Source organism: Salmo salar, chromosome 13 (genome assembly GCF_965601325.2).
Source record: "Salmo salar chromosome 13, fSalSal1, whole genome shotgun sequence".
Classification (NCBI taxonomy): Eukaryota; Metazoa; Chordata; class Actinopteri; order Salmoniformes; family Salmonidae; genus Salmo; species Salmo salar.
Window position 1 is genome coordinate 103,465,001 of NC_138303.1, and position 12,500 is coordinate 103,477,500.

General features: G+C 47.3%; 1 protein-coding gene across 3 annotated transcripts in view; it reads left to right on the forward strand.

Annotated features, from left to right (window-relative positions):
• The window catches only part of LOC106568428 (SH2 domain-containing protein 3C), a 117,026-nt gene that overhangs the window by 98,078 nt on the left and 6,448 nt on the right, over positions 1-12,500 (forward strand). For all 3 annotated transcript variants that reach the window (XM_045692535.2, XM_082960534.1, XM_082960533.1), the window contains 8 exons: positions 2,701-2,853; positions 3,099-3,376; positions 4,785-4,906; positions 7,690-8,225; positions 9,300-9,415; positions 10,655-10,826; positions 11,811-11,922; positions 12,206-12,424. In XM_045692535.2, the coding sequence (XP_045548491.2) occupies positions 2,701-2,853; positions 3,099-3,376; positions 4,785-4,906; positions 7,690-8,225; positions 9,300-9,415; positions 10,655-10,826; positions 11,811-11,922; positions 12,206-12,424 (1,708 nt within the window). The remainder of the gene's footprint in view (positions 1-2,700; positions 2,854-3,098; positions 3,377-4,784; positions 4,907-7,689; positions 8,226-9,299; positions 9,416-10,654; positions 10,827-11,810; positions 11,923-12,205; positions 12,425-12,500) is intronic.

Here is a 12,500-nt window from a genome sequence, read left to right on the forward strand (position 1 = left end):
AGTAAAATTTGGATTAACAAATCACATAATAAGTTTCATGGACTCAGTCTGTGAAATAATAGGGGTTTATATGATTTTTTTATGACTACCCCTTCCTCTGTCCACCATACATACAACATCTGTAAGGTCACTCATTCAAGTAGTGAATTTCAAGCACAGATTCAACTACAAAGCCTCATAAAGAAGGGCAGTGATTAGTAGATGGGTAACAATAACAAATCAGACATTGAATATCTCTTTAAACATGGTCAAGTTAATAATTATGCTGTGGATGATGTATTAACCACCTAGACACATTGAAGATGCAGTCCTCCTTCTGAACTGAGCTGCAGGACAGGAATGAAACTGCTCGGTGATTTTACCATTATTATTTTTTTCAACTAGGCAAGTCAGTTAAGAACAAATTCTTATTTGCAATGACGGCCTACCCCGGACGACGCTGGGCCAATTGTGTGCCACCCTATGGGACTCCCAATCACTGAGATGCAGTGCCTTAGAGTTACAGAGTTCAATGTCTGTGACGGGAGACAACTGAGGATGGATCAACATTGTAGTGACTCCACAATAATGACCTAAATGGTAGAGTGAAAAGAAGAATACAAATATACAGAATAGAAAAACTCCAAAACATGCATCTTGTATGCAACAAGGTACTAAAGTAATGCTGCAAATATTTAGGGCAAATGTGTAGGGCAAATGTTTAGGGCAAATCCAACACAACACATCACTGAGTAACTGCCTCCTTATTTTCAAGCATGGTGTTGGCTGCATCATGTCTGGGTATGCTTGACATCGGCAAATACTGTGGAGTTTTTCAGGATAAAAATAAATGGGATGGAGCTAAGCACAGGCAAAATCCTAGAGGAAACCCTGCTTCAAGTCTGCTTTACACCAGATACTGGGAGAAGAATTCACCTTTCAGCAGGACAATAACCTACAACACTAGGCCAAATCTACACTGGAGTTGCTAACCAAGAAGACAGTGAATGTTCCTGAGTGTCTGAGTTACAGTTTTGACTTAAATCTGCTTGAAAGTTGCTCTCTAGCCATGATCCCAATATTTTGACGGAGCTTGAAGAAATATGAAAAGAATAATGGGGAAATATTGCACACTCCAGGTGTGTAAAGCTCTTAGAGACTTACCCAAGAAGACTCATAGCTTTCATCGCTGCCAAATGTGTTTCTAACATGTATTGACTTAGGGAGCTGAACACTTATGCAACGACTATATTTTAGTTATTTCATTTATAGCATAAAAAAATCTACAGTACCAGTCAAAAGTTTGGACACAGCTACTCATTCAAGGGTTTTTCTTTATTTTTACAATTTTCTACATTGTGGAATAGTAGTGAAGACATCAGAACTATGAAATAACACATATGGAATCATGTAGTAACCAAAAAAGTGTTAAACGAATCAGAATGTATTTTATATTTGAGATTCTTCAAAGTAGCCACCCTTTGCCTTGATGACAGCTTTGCACACTTTTTGCATTCTCTCAACCAGCTTCACCTGAAATCCTTTTCCAACGGTCTTGAAGGAGTTCCCACATATGCTGAGCACTTCTTGGCTGTTTTTCCTTCACTCTGCGGTCCAACTCATCCCAAACCATCTCAATTAGGTTGAGGTCGGGTGATTGTGGAGGCCATGTCATCTGATGCAGCACTCAATCACTCTCCTTCCTGGTCAAATAGCTCTTACACAGCCTGGAGGTGTGTTGGGTCATTGTCCTGTTGAAAAACAAATGATAGTCCCACTAAGCACAAACCAGATGGGATGGCGTATCGCTGCAGAATGCTGTGGTAGCCATGCTGATTAAGTGTGCCTTGAATTCTAAATAAATCACTGACAGTGTCACCAGAAAGCACCATCACACCACCTCCTCCGTGCTTCACGGTGGGAACCACACAGCATATGGACTTGGTATTTTACCAAATAGGGCTATCTTCTGTATACCACCCCTACCTTGTCACAACACAACTGATTGGCTCAAACGCATTAAGAAGGAAAGAAATTCCACAAATGATCAGTTAATTGAAATGCATTCCAGGTGACTACCTCATGAAGCTGGATTAGAGAATGCCAAGAGTGTGCAAAGCTGTCATCAAGGCAAAGTGTGGCAACTTTGAAGAATCGCTAATAAATATATTTTGATTTGTTTAACACTTTTTTGTCCCAACTTTTGACTGGTGCTGTATATATATTTTGTTCTTCTACTTTGACATTACAAAGTATTTTTGTGGAGATTGTTGACAAAAGAAATACAATTAAATCCATTTTTAATCCCACTTTGTAACACAATAACATTTGAAGAAATCCAAGGGGTATGAATACTTTTGCAATGCCCTGTAACAATCCTCATAGGAAAGCTTTTTTGTATTGGCTCAACTCTTTGGATAACCAGTATGTAGCCTAGCCCCTAGATATTTTTCCTAGAAGACAACTTACAGTCAATTAAAGCCTTCATTTGATGTTACATATCTGCGACCTATAGGACTCTCAGAGTGCATAATAAATTGTCTTTGTGCCAAACTTATTTACACAGGAAAAAGGGAGCGGAGTTACCCAAATGTTATATAATAAACCTTATAACAATGTAATCATAACTTTAACGATGTTATAGAATGACCCTCATAACACTGTTATTATGAATGTACCACTGTTACTGAATAACACCCCTTCTCTTCTGTCGACCTCCAGGTGTCAGAGACGGTGGTGCTGCGAAACGGTGATTTCCTGATCCGTGATTCGCTGATAAACGTGGGTGACTATGTCCTGACGACCAGGTGGAACTACGAGGTTCTGCACTTCAAGATCACCAAGGTCCTGGTCAGGTCCAGCACTGAGTCTAAGGTATGTACTGTAACTTACATAATTTACATCATGTTGTTGGATCTAACTTTAGTGTTTTGAAGGATTTAGTTATTTTGGGGTAAAACAATTATTACAGTTTAACTATTTAAAAGTACAAAGAATCCCAGAGCATGACACATGAAAAACATTAAAAACACTTATTTCCAATTTGTTAACCACAAGTGAACACATGTCCATTTATTTAACATTGGAATGGTCCATAATGATTTTCAATTTAATTCCAGGTCCAGTACCTGTTAGAGAAAGACAGTTTCGACTCTATACCTGAGCTGATGAGGTACTACGTGGCCGGACGGCGACCTGTCTCCCAGCCCAGCGGAGCCCTGATCTACTGTCCAATCATACGCACCCTCCCCTTGCGTTACCTGGAAGCAATGTTTGCCTTAGCCAATAGCAGACATGGCCTAGCCCACTCACCATCCAGTCAGAAAGGAGCGTACATCAAGAGGCGGAGCGTGACCATGAACGACGGATTGAGCACGGACAAGCTGATACCTCACAGGTCAGAGACTAGAGGAGAGGCAGTCTTTCATAGATTGTTACCCAATCTTCTTCTTGAGATTCTTGTGTGTGTGTCTGTGTGTCTGTCTGTCTGTGTGTGTGTCTGTGTGTCTGTCTGTGTGTCTGTTTGTGTGCAGGTGTATGTATAGTATGTATGTGTGTCTCAGTGGTGTAAACCAAATGTTTCATTGCCCATTCATTCCCATTGTGTGGTCAGTGACGTGGAGTCCATCAGTCCAGTGGAACCACCAGTTCCCCCAGTCCCAGTACCAGTCCAAGTACCAGTCCAAGTACCTTCACCAATACCAGTAGCAGTACCAGTTGTTCCAAAGCCAGAAGTTGAGGCTGCTGTCGTGGGGTGCAGGTGGTGTGTGTGTGAGCCCGTTTGGGTCAGAACACTGGTGTCATAACAGAGCACTGACCCCTTCTCACTCTCACCCCCTGCCTCAGATTCACTGAGAACATGTGTATACTTTTTCTACATGGCCCTGTGTTAGCCTAGCCGCTACACCAGTCACTCTGACACTGAACTCTCTCCTTATAATGCATGTCTCTTTCCTCCTCTGCACAGCAACCAGGGCCTGAGTGTAGGAGAGATCAACCTTAACCTGGTCATAGATCTGTTTGTGTTGTCTTGTCAACTCTTTGTGCTGTCTTGTCATCTCTTTGTGTTGTCTTGTCATCTCTTTGTGTTGTCTTGTCATCTCTTTGTGTTGTCTTGTCATCTCTTTGTGTTGTCTTGTCAACTCTTTGTGCTGTCTTGTCAACTCTTTGTGTTGTCTTGTCATCTCTTTGTGTTGTCTTGTCATCTCTTTGTGTTGTCTTGTCATCTCTTTGTTTTGTCTTGTCATCTCTTTGTGCTGTCTTGTCATCTCTTTGTGTTGTCTTGTCATCTCTTTGTGTTGTCTTGTCATCTCTTTGTGTTGTCTTGTCATCTCTTTGTGTTGTCTTGTCATCTCTTTGTGTTGTCTTGTCATCTATTTGTGTTGTCTTGTCATCTCTTTGTGCTGTCTTGTCATCTCTTTGTGTTGTCTTGTCATCTCTTTGTGTTGTCTTGTCAACTCTTTGTGCCTTCTTGTAACTGATATAGTTATTGTCTTGCCAAACAGTTGGTTATAAGAGTTGGTTATGCATCACAAACAGGTCTGGGACCAGGCTAAGTGTTTTACCTCTTCTCAGTAGACCAATCGGGTAAAATGTTCACCTCTTCTCAGTAGACCAATCGGGTAAAATGTTCACCTCTTCTCAGGAGACCAATTGTGCAAAATGTATAGCTGGCACTTCATTTATGAGATTATTTGATTTGGAGCTTTGCCAAACTTGCTCGATTGAGACGTATGGTTCAGACCATGGACCCACAGCCGTCGTAAAAACAGAGGGAAAATGAGTGTGTTTGTTGGTGTTTGCAGCTCCTCTATTATTCACAACCACAAAGACGCCATGAGGAACTGTGCTCTGAGTATGGACCTCATCCAGGAGTATCGCCGTCCTCCTGTAGGGGAGACACCTCTCTCCCCAGCCTACAGCCACAGTGAGTCCTTTCTATGGAGATTATTGAATTATTAAGAGATTATTGAGATGATAGATAATTCACTGAGATTATTGCATACTGTGTGGGTTTGGTGGTCCTTTTGATTGAGCCTTTCTGGAGAGCCAGATGGGAACTTTTGGGGGTTTGCACTTTTGGAATTGTCCATTGGGCCAATTGCACCATGCACTCTCAATCAATCAAGCGCAGCTGAAGTACATTGAGTGTAGAAAACATTAAGAACCGCTTCCTAATATTGAGTTGCACCCCCTCTTTTGCCCTCAGAACAGCCTCAATTCGTTGGGGCATGGACTCTACAAATCAAATCAAAGTTTATTTGTCACGCGTGCCGAATACAACAGGTGTAGACCTTACAGTGAAATGCTTACTTACAGGCTCTAACCAATAGTGCAAAAAAGGTGTTAGGTGAACATTAGGTAAGTAAAGAAATAAAACAACAATAAAAAGACAGGCTATATACAGTAGCGAGGCTATAAAAGTAGCGAGGCTACATACAGACACCGGTTAGTCAGGCTGATTGAGGTAGTATGTACATGTAGATATGGTTAAAGTGAATATGCATATATGATAAAAAGAGAGTAGCAGTAGTGTAAAAAGAGGGTTTGGGGGGGGGGGGGGGGGGGGGGGGCACACAATGCAAATAGTCCGGGTAGCCATTTGATTACCTGTTCAGGAGTCTTATGGCTTGGGGGTAAAAACTGTTGAGAAGCCTTTTTGTCCTAGACTTGGCACTCTGGTACCGCTTGCCATGCGGTAGTATAGAGAACAGTCTATGACTGGGGTGGCTGGGGTCTTTGACAATTTTTAGGGCTTTCCTCTGACATCACCTGGTGTAGAGGTCCTGGATGGCAGGCAGCTTAGCCCCAGTGATGTACTGGGCCGTACGCACTGCCCTCTGTAGTGCCTTGCGGTCAGAGGCCGAGCAATTGCCGGACCAGGCAGTGATGCAACCAGTCAGGATGCTCTCGATGTTGCAGCTGTAGAACCTTTTGAGGATCTCAGGACCCATGCCAAATCTTTTTAGTTTCCTGAGGGGAATAGGCTTTGTCGTGCCCTCTTCACGACTGTCTTGGTGTGTTTGGACCTTTCTAGTTTGTTGGTGATGTGGACACCAAGGAACTTGAAGCTGTCAACCTGCTCCACTACAGCCCCATCTATGAGAATGCGGGCATGCTCGGTCCTCCTTTTCCTTTAGTCCACAATCATCTCCTTAGTCTTGGTTACGTTGAGGGATAGGTTGTTATTCTGGTACCACACGGCCAGGTCTCTGACCTCCTCCCTATAGGCTGTCTCGTCGTTGTCTGTTGTGTCGTCTGCAAACTTAATGATGGTGTTGGAGTCGTGCCTGGCCATGCAGTCGTGGGTGAACAGGGAGTACAGGAGGGGACTGAGCACGCACCCCTGGGGAGCTCCAGTGTGGAGGATCAGCGTGGCAGATGTGTTGCTACCTACCCTCACCACCTGGGGGCGGCCCGTCAGGAAGTCCAGGATCCAGTTGCAAAGGGAGGTGTTTAGTCCCAGGATCCTTAGCTTAGTGATGAGCTTTGAGGGTACTATGGTGTTGAACGCTGAGCTGTAGTCAATGAATAGCATTCTCACATAAGTGTTCCTTTTGTCCAGGTGGGAAAGGGCAGTGTGGAGTGCAATAGAGATTGCATCATCTGTGGATCTATTTGGGCGGTATGCAAATTGGGTCTAGGGTTTCTGGGATAATGGTGTTGATGTGAGCCATTACCAACCTTTCAAAGCACTTCATGGCTACGGACGTGAGTGCTGCGGGTCTGTAGTCATTTAGGCAGGTTGCCTTTGTGTTCTTGGGCACAGGGACTATGGTGGTCTGCTTGAAACATGTTGGGATTACAGACTCAATCAGGGAAAATGTCAGTGAAGACACCTGCCAGTTGGTTAGCACCTGCACGGAGCACATGTCCTGGTAATCCGTCTGGCCCCGCAGCCTTGTGTATGTTGAACTGTTTAAAGGTCTTACTCACGTCGGCTACGGAGAGCGTGATGCTCTCATGCATGCCTCAGTGTTGCTTGCCTCGAAGCGAGCATAGAAGTGATTTAGCTCGTCTGGTAGTCTCGTGTCACTGGGCAGCTCGCGGCTGTGCTTCTCTTTGTAGTCTGTAATAGTTTGCAAGCCCTGCCACATCCAACGAGCGTCGGAGCCGGTGTAGTATGATTCAATCTTAGCCCTGTATTGACTCTTTGCCTGTTTGATGGTTCGTTGCAGGGCATAGCAGGTTTTCTTGTAAGGTCTTGAAAGGTCTTGAAAGCGTTCCATAGGGATGCTGGCCCATGTTGACTCCAATGCTTCCCACAGTTGTATCAAGTTGGCTGGATGTCCTTTGGGTAGTGGACCATTCTTATTACACTCGGGAAACTGTTGAGCATGAAAACCTAGCATCGTTGCAGTTCTTGACCCACTCAAACTGGTGCGACTGGCACCTACTACCATACCCCGTTCAAAGGCACTTAAATATTTTGTCTTGCCCATTCACCTTCTGAATGGTACACATACACAATCCATGTGTCAATTGTCTCAAGGCTAAAACATCATTCTTTAACCTGTCTCCTCCCCTTCATCTACACTGATTGGTGGATTTAACAAGTGACATCAATAAGGGATCATAGCTTTCACCTGGATTCACCTGGTCCAGGTGTTCTTAATGTTTTGTACACTCAGTGTATTTGTAAGAAAACCAATACTATTTGTGAACCCAGGTCTGGAATTTACATGTGTAACCCTGTGCTTCGCTGTCCAGTCCACAGACACAGAACCCAGTCAGGGGTTAGAGATCTGGCAGTGGTGCCCACCTCGCCAGTCCTGAGACACTCCAGCGACCCCCAGCTCAGCCCTGGCTCCAACAACAACCTACCCGACATGCTAGCAGCCAGCTCCCACTCCACCCCGGCCCACTGCTCCTACGAAACCCCAGCAGATGGCTCCGAGACGGGGGGCAGCTACTGCGACTTACGGCCCACCCCGGCCCTCTGTCCTAAGGCTCCCTGTGCCGCCGGCATGCCCCCCACACCTCCCACTAAGAGCTACGTGGAGAGGCTGCGTGTGGAGGAGGGCCGAGGGCCTGCCCCAGGGAGGGAGGATGGGGCTGGAGAAGAGGCGTTCATCGCCCCCCTGGTGGAGACAGCCTCCTCCTTCAGACCAGGGAAGTACATCTCTCCCCTGATGCCCCAGGAGAACAAGCCCTTAGAGATGAGCATTCTGAAGAGGGTTAAAGAGCTTCTGGCGGAGGTGGACGTTAGGACGGCTGCTAAACACATCACCATGACTGACTGCACGGTATGGACACCGCGCACATACAGGACATATAGAGAGACACGGGCACAAACACACAGACAGAAACACATACACGCAATACGCATATACCATCCACTCTTTATTATAGCTAGAGCCCATATGTTAAACAGAAGCAGGCTAACGGTATTTCATTGTCCCTGGGAACGTAACTCGGTGATGTCACTAATCCCTAATGAGTGTTGCTCAATGAACTGCTGTTGACAGTGGAGCAGCAGAGAGCAGATAAGTTAATACAGGGATGACTATGCTATCCTAGGGCTGGGCGATATTGAACTCCTGTTGACAGTGGAGCAGCAGAGAGCAGATAGGTTAATACAGGGATGACTATGCTATCCTAGGGCTGGGCGATATTGAACTCCTGTTGACAGTGGAGCAGCAGAGAGCAGAGAGGTCAATACAGGGATGACTATGCTATCCTAGGGCTGGGCGATATTGCCAAAATATTATATCATGGTATTTAGAAATTACAATAAACCCTTTCTTCCTCTCTCCCTCTTCTCACCTCTCCAATTTTCCTCCCTCCCCCTCTCCTCTCTCTCTTAATTTTCTCCCTCCCCCTCTCCTCTCTCCATTTCCTCACTCCCTGTCTTCTCTCTCCATTTCCTCCCTCCCTCCCCCTTTTCTCTCTCTCCATTCCCCCCTCTGCTCTCTCTACATTTCCATCTCTCTCTCCCTCCCCCTCTCCTCTCTTTTCTCTCTCCATTTCCTCCCTCTCCTCTCCTCTCTTTTCTCTCAACATTTCCTCCCTCCCCCTCTCCTCTCTCCACCTCTCTCCATTTCCTCCGTCTTTTCTCTCTCAATTTCCTGCCTCCCTCTCCTCTCCTCTCTCTCTATTTCCTCCCTCTCCTCTCTTCTCTCTCTACATTTCCTCCCTCCCCCTCTCCACCTCTTTCTCCATTTCCTCCCTCTCCACCTCTCTCTCCATTTCCTCCCTCTCCTCTCTCTCCATTTCTTCCCTCTCTCTCCCCATTTCCTCACTCTTCTCTCTCTCCATTTGCTCCCTCCCTTCTTCCTCCCTCCCCCTGTGTTGTGCTCCCTCCCTCTGTCTGGGTGAAGGTTGCTAGGATACTGGGTGTTACCGAGGAGATGCAGAGGATGATGGGAGTGGGCTCAGGACTGGAGTTGTTGACTCTTCCTCACGGACACCAGCTGAGACTGGACCTACTGGAGCGGTAAGGGTTTGGGGTGGTAAGGGTTCAGGTGGTAAGGGTTCAGGTGGTAAGGGTTCAGGTGGTAAGGGTTTGGGTGGTAAGGGTTCAGGTGGTAAGGGTTCAGGTGGTAAGGGTTCAGGTGGTAAGGGTTCGGGTGGTAAGGGTTTGGGTGGTAAGGGTTCGGGCGGTAAGGGTTCGGGCGGTAAGGGTTCGGGTGGTAAGGGTTCAGGCGGTAAGGGTTCGGGCGGTAAGGGTTCGGGCGGTAAGGGTTCGGGTGGTAAGGGTTCAGGTGGTAAGGGTTCAGGCGGTAAGGGTTCGGGCGGTAAGGGTTCGGGCGGTAAGGGTTCAGGTGGTAAGGGTTCAGGTGGTAAGGGTTTGGGTGGTAAGGGTTCAGGTGGTAAGGGTTCAGGTGGTAAGGGTTCAGGTGGTAAGGGTTCGGGTGGTAAGGGTTCAGGTGGTAAGGGTTTGGGTGGTAAGGGTTCAGGTGGTAAGGGTTCAGGTGGTAAGGGTTCGGGTGGTAAGGGTTCAGGGGTTAAGGGTTCGGGCGGTAAGGGTTCGGGTGGTAAGGGTTCAGGTGGTAAGGGTTCAGGTGGTAAGGGTTCAGGTGGTAAGGGTTCGGGTGGTAAGGGTTCAGGTGGTAAGGGTTCAGGTGGTAAGGGTTCAGGTGGTAAGGGTTCGGGCGGTAAGGGTTCGGGTGGTAAGGGTTTGGGTGGTAAGGGTTTGGGTGGTAAGGGTTCGGGTGGTAAGGGTTCAGGGGTTAAGGGTTCGGGTGGTAAGGGTTCAGGTGGTAAGGGTTCGGGTGGTAAGGGTTCGGGTGGTAAGAGTTCGGGTGGTAAGGGTTCAGGGGTTAAGGGTTCGGGTGGTAAGGGTTCGGGTGGTAAGGGTTCAGGGGTTAAGGGTTCAGGGGTTAAGGGTTCGGGTGGTAAGGGGTCAGGGGTTAAGGGTTCGGGTGGTAAGGGGTCAGGGTTTAAGGGTTCGGGTGGTAAGGGGTCAGGCGTTAAGGGTTCGGGCGGTAAGGGTTCGGGTGGTAAGGGTTCGGGTGGTAAGGGGTCAGGGGTTAAGGGGTCAGGGGTTAAGGGTTCGGGCGGTAAGGGTTCAGGTGGTAAGGGTTACGGTTGTGGTTGAGGCTAGGGTTAGAGTTGAACCGGAATGTCGACATGAAGCCAGGGTTAGGAGTAGGGTTGTGGTTGATGCTGTTCTCATCCTATTCTTCCTTGTCTCATCCCTCTCCCCTCCTCCTCCTCCTCTCCTTCTCCTCAGGTTCTATACTATGTCTATAATGACAGCTGTGGACCTGCTGGGCTGTACAGGCAGTAAAGAGGAGAGGGCTGCTCTGCTCCATAAGACCATCCAGCTGGCTGCTGAACTCAAGAGCAACCTGGGGAACATGTTTGGCTTCGCCGCTGTGATGAGAGCACTGGAACTACCACAGGTATGGACCAACCATGTACAGATACACACACACACACACACACACACACACACACACACACACACACACACACACACACACACACACACACACACACACACACACATACACACACACACACACACACACACACACACACGTACACACACACGTACACACGTACACACACACACACACACACATGCAGTAATACACACACAGTAATACACACACATACAAAACCAAATGTCGGTAGAGGTACATCATTATCTATATGATATATTGTCACATGCTGTTATATATCTCTCTTTCTCTTCTCTTTCGTCTCTCTGTCTCTCTCCTCTCCTCTCTTCTCTTTCGTCTCTCTGTCTCTCTCTCTCCTCTCTTCTCTTTCGTCTCTCTGTGTCTCTCTCTCTCCTCTCTTCTCTTTCGTCTCTCTGTCTCTCTCTCTCCTCTCTTCTCTTTCGTCTCTCTGTCTCTCTCTCTCTTCTCTTCTCTTTCGTCTCTCTGTGTCTCTCTCTCCTCTCTTCTCTTTCGTCTCTCTGTGTCTCTCTCTCCTCTCTTCTCTTTCGTCTCTCTGTCTCTCCTCTCTTCTCTTTCGTCTCTCTGTGTCTCTCTCTCTCCTCTCTTCTCTTTCGTCTCTCTGTCTCTCACTCTCTCTCCTCTCTTCTCTTTCGTCTCTGTGTCTCTCTCTCTCCTCTCTTCTCTTTCGTCTCTCTGTGTCTCTCTCTCTCCTCTCTTCTCTTTCGTCTCTCTGTCTCTCTCTCTCTCTCCTCTCTTCTCTTTCGTCTCTGTGTCTCTCTCTCTCCTCTCTTCTCTTTCGTCTCTCTGTGTCTCTCTCTCTCCTCTCTTCTCTTTCGTCTCTCTGTCTCTCTCTCTCTCTCCTCTCTTCTCTTTCGTCTCTGTGTCTCTCTCTCTCCTCTCTTCTCTTTCGTCTCTCTGTCTCTCTCTCCTCTCTTCTCTTTCGTCTCTCTGTGTCTCTCTCTCTCCGTCTCTCTCTCTCAGATCTCTCGTCTGGAGCAGACGTGGAGGACGTTACGTCAGAGACACACAGAGGGAGCCATCCTCTATGAGAAGAAGCTCAAGCCGTTCATGAAGAACATGAATGATGGCAAAGGTATGGAGCTGGAGGATGTGTGTGTTTCTGTGTGTGTTTCTGTGTGTGTTTCTGTGTGTTTCTGTGTGTGTTTCTGTGTGTGTTACCGTGTGTGTTTCCGTGTGTGTTTCTGTGTGTGTTTCTGTGTGTGTTACTGTGTGTGTCACTGTGTGTATTACTGTGTGTATTACTGTGTGTGCTACTGTGTGTGTTTCTGTGTGCGTTGTGTGTTTGACTTGCACAGGACACTGGTATGTGTGTTTCTCTCTCTGTGTCAGTGTGTCTCTCTCTGTGTGTGTTCCAGAGAGCACTGTGCTGTCCAACACCACCTTCCCTCATGTGGTTCCTCTGCTGTCTCTGCTGGAGAGGAGTGTGGCTGTGGGGGAGGGGCCAGGGGCGGGGATAGAATCCTGGGAGAAAGTGGAGGCGGGGGTTGACGTGGTGATGTCACACCTGGAGGCGGCCCGGACCATCGCTCACCATGGGGGGTTGTACCGCACCAACGCTGAGACCAAACTACAGGGTAAGGCCTGGGGGAGTGTGTCTGTGTGTGTACTCGCTGTGCTGGGGGAGCGTGTGTGTGTGTGTACTCGCTGTGT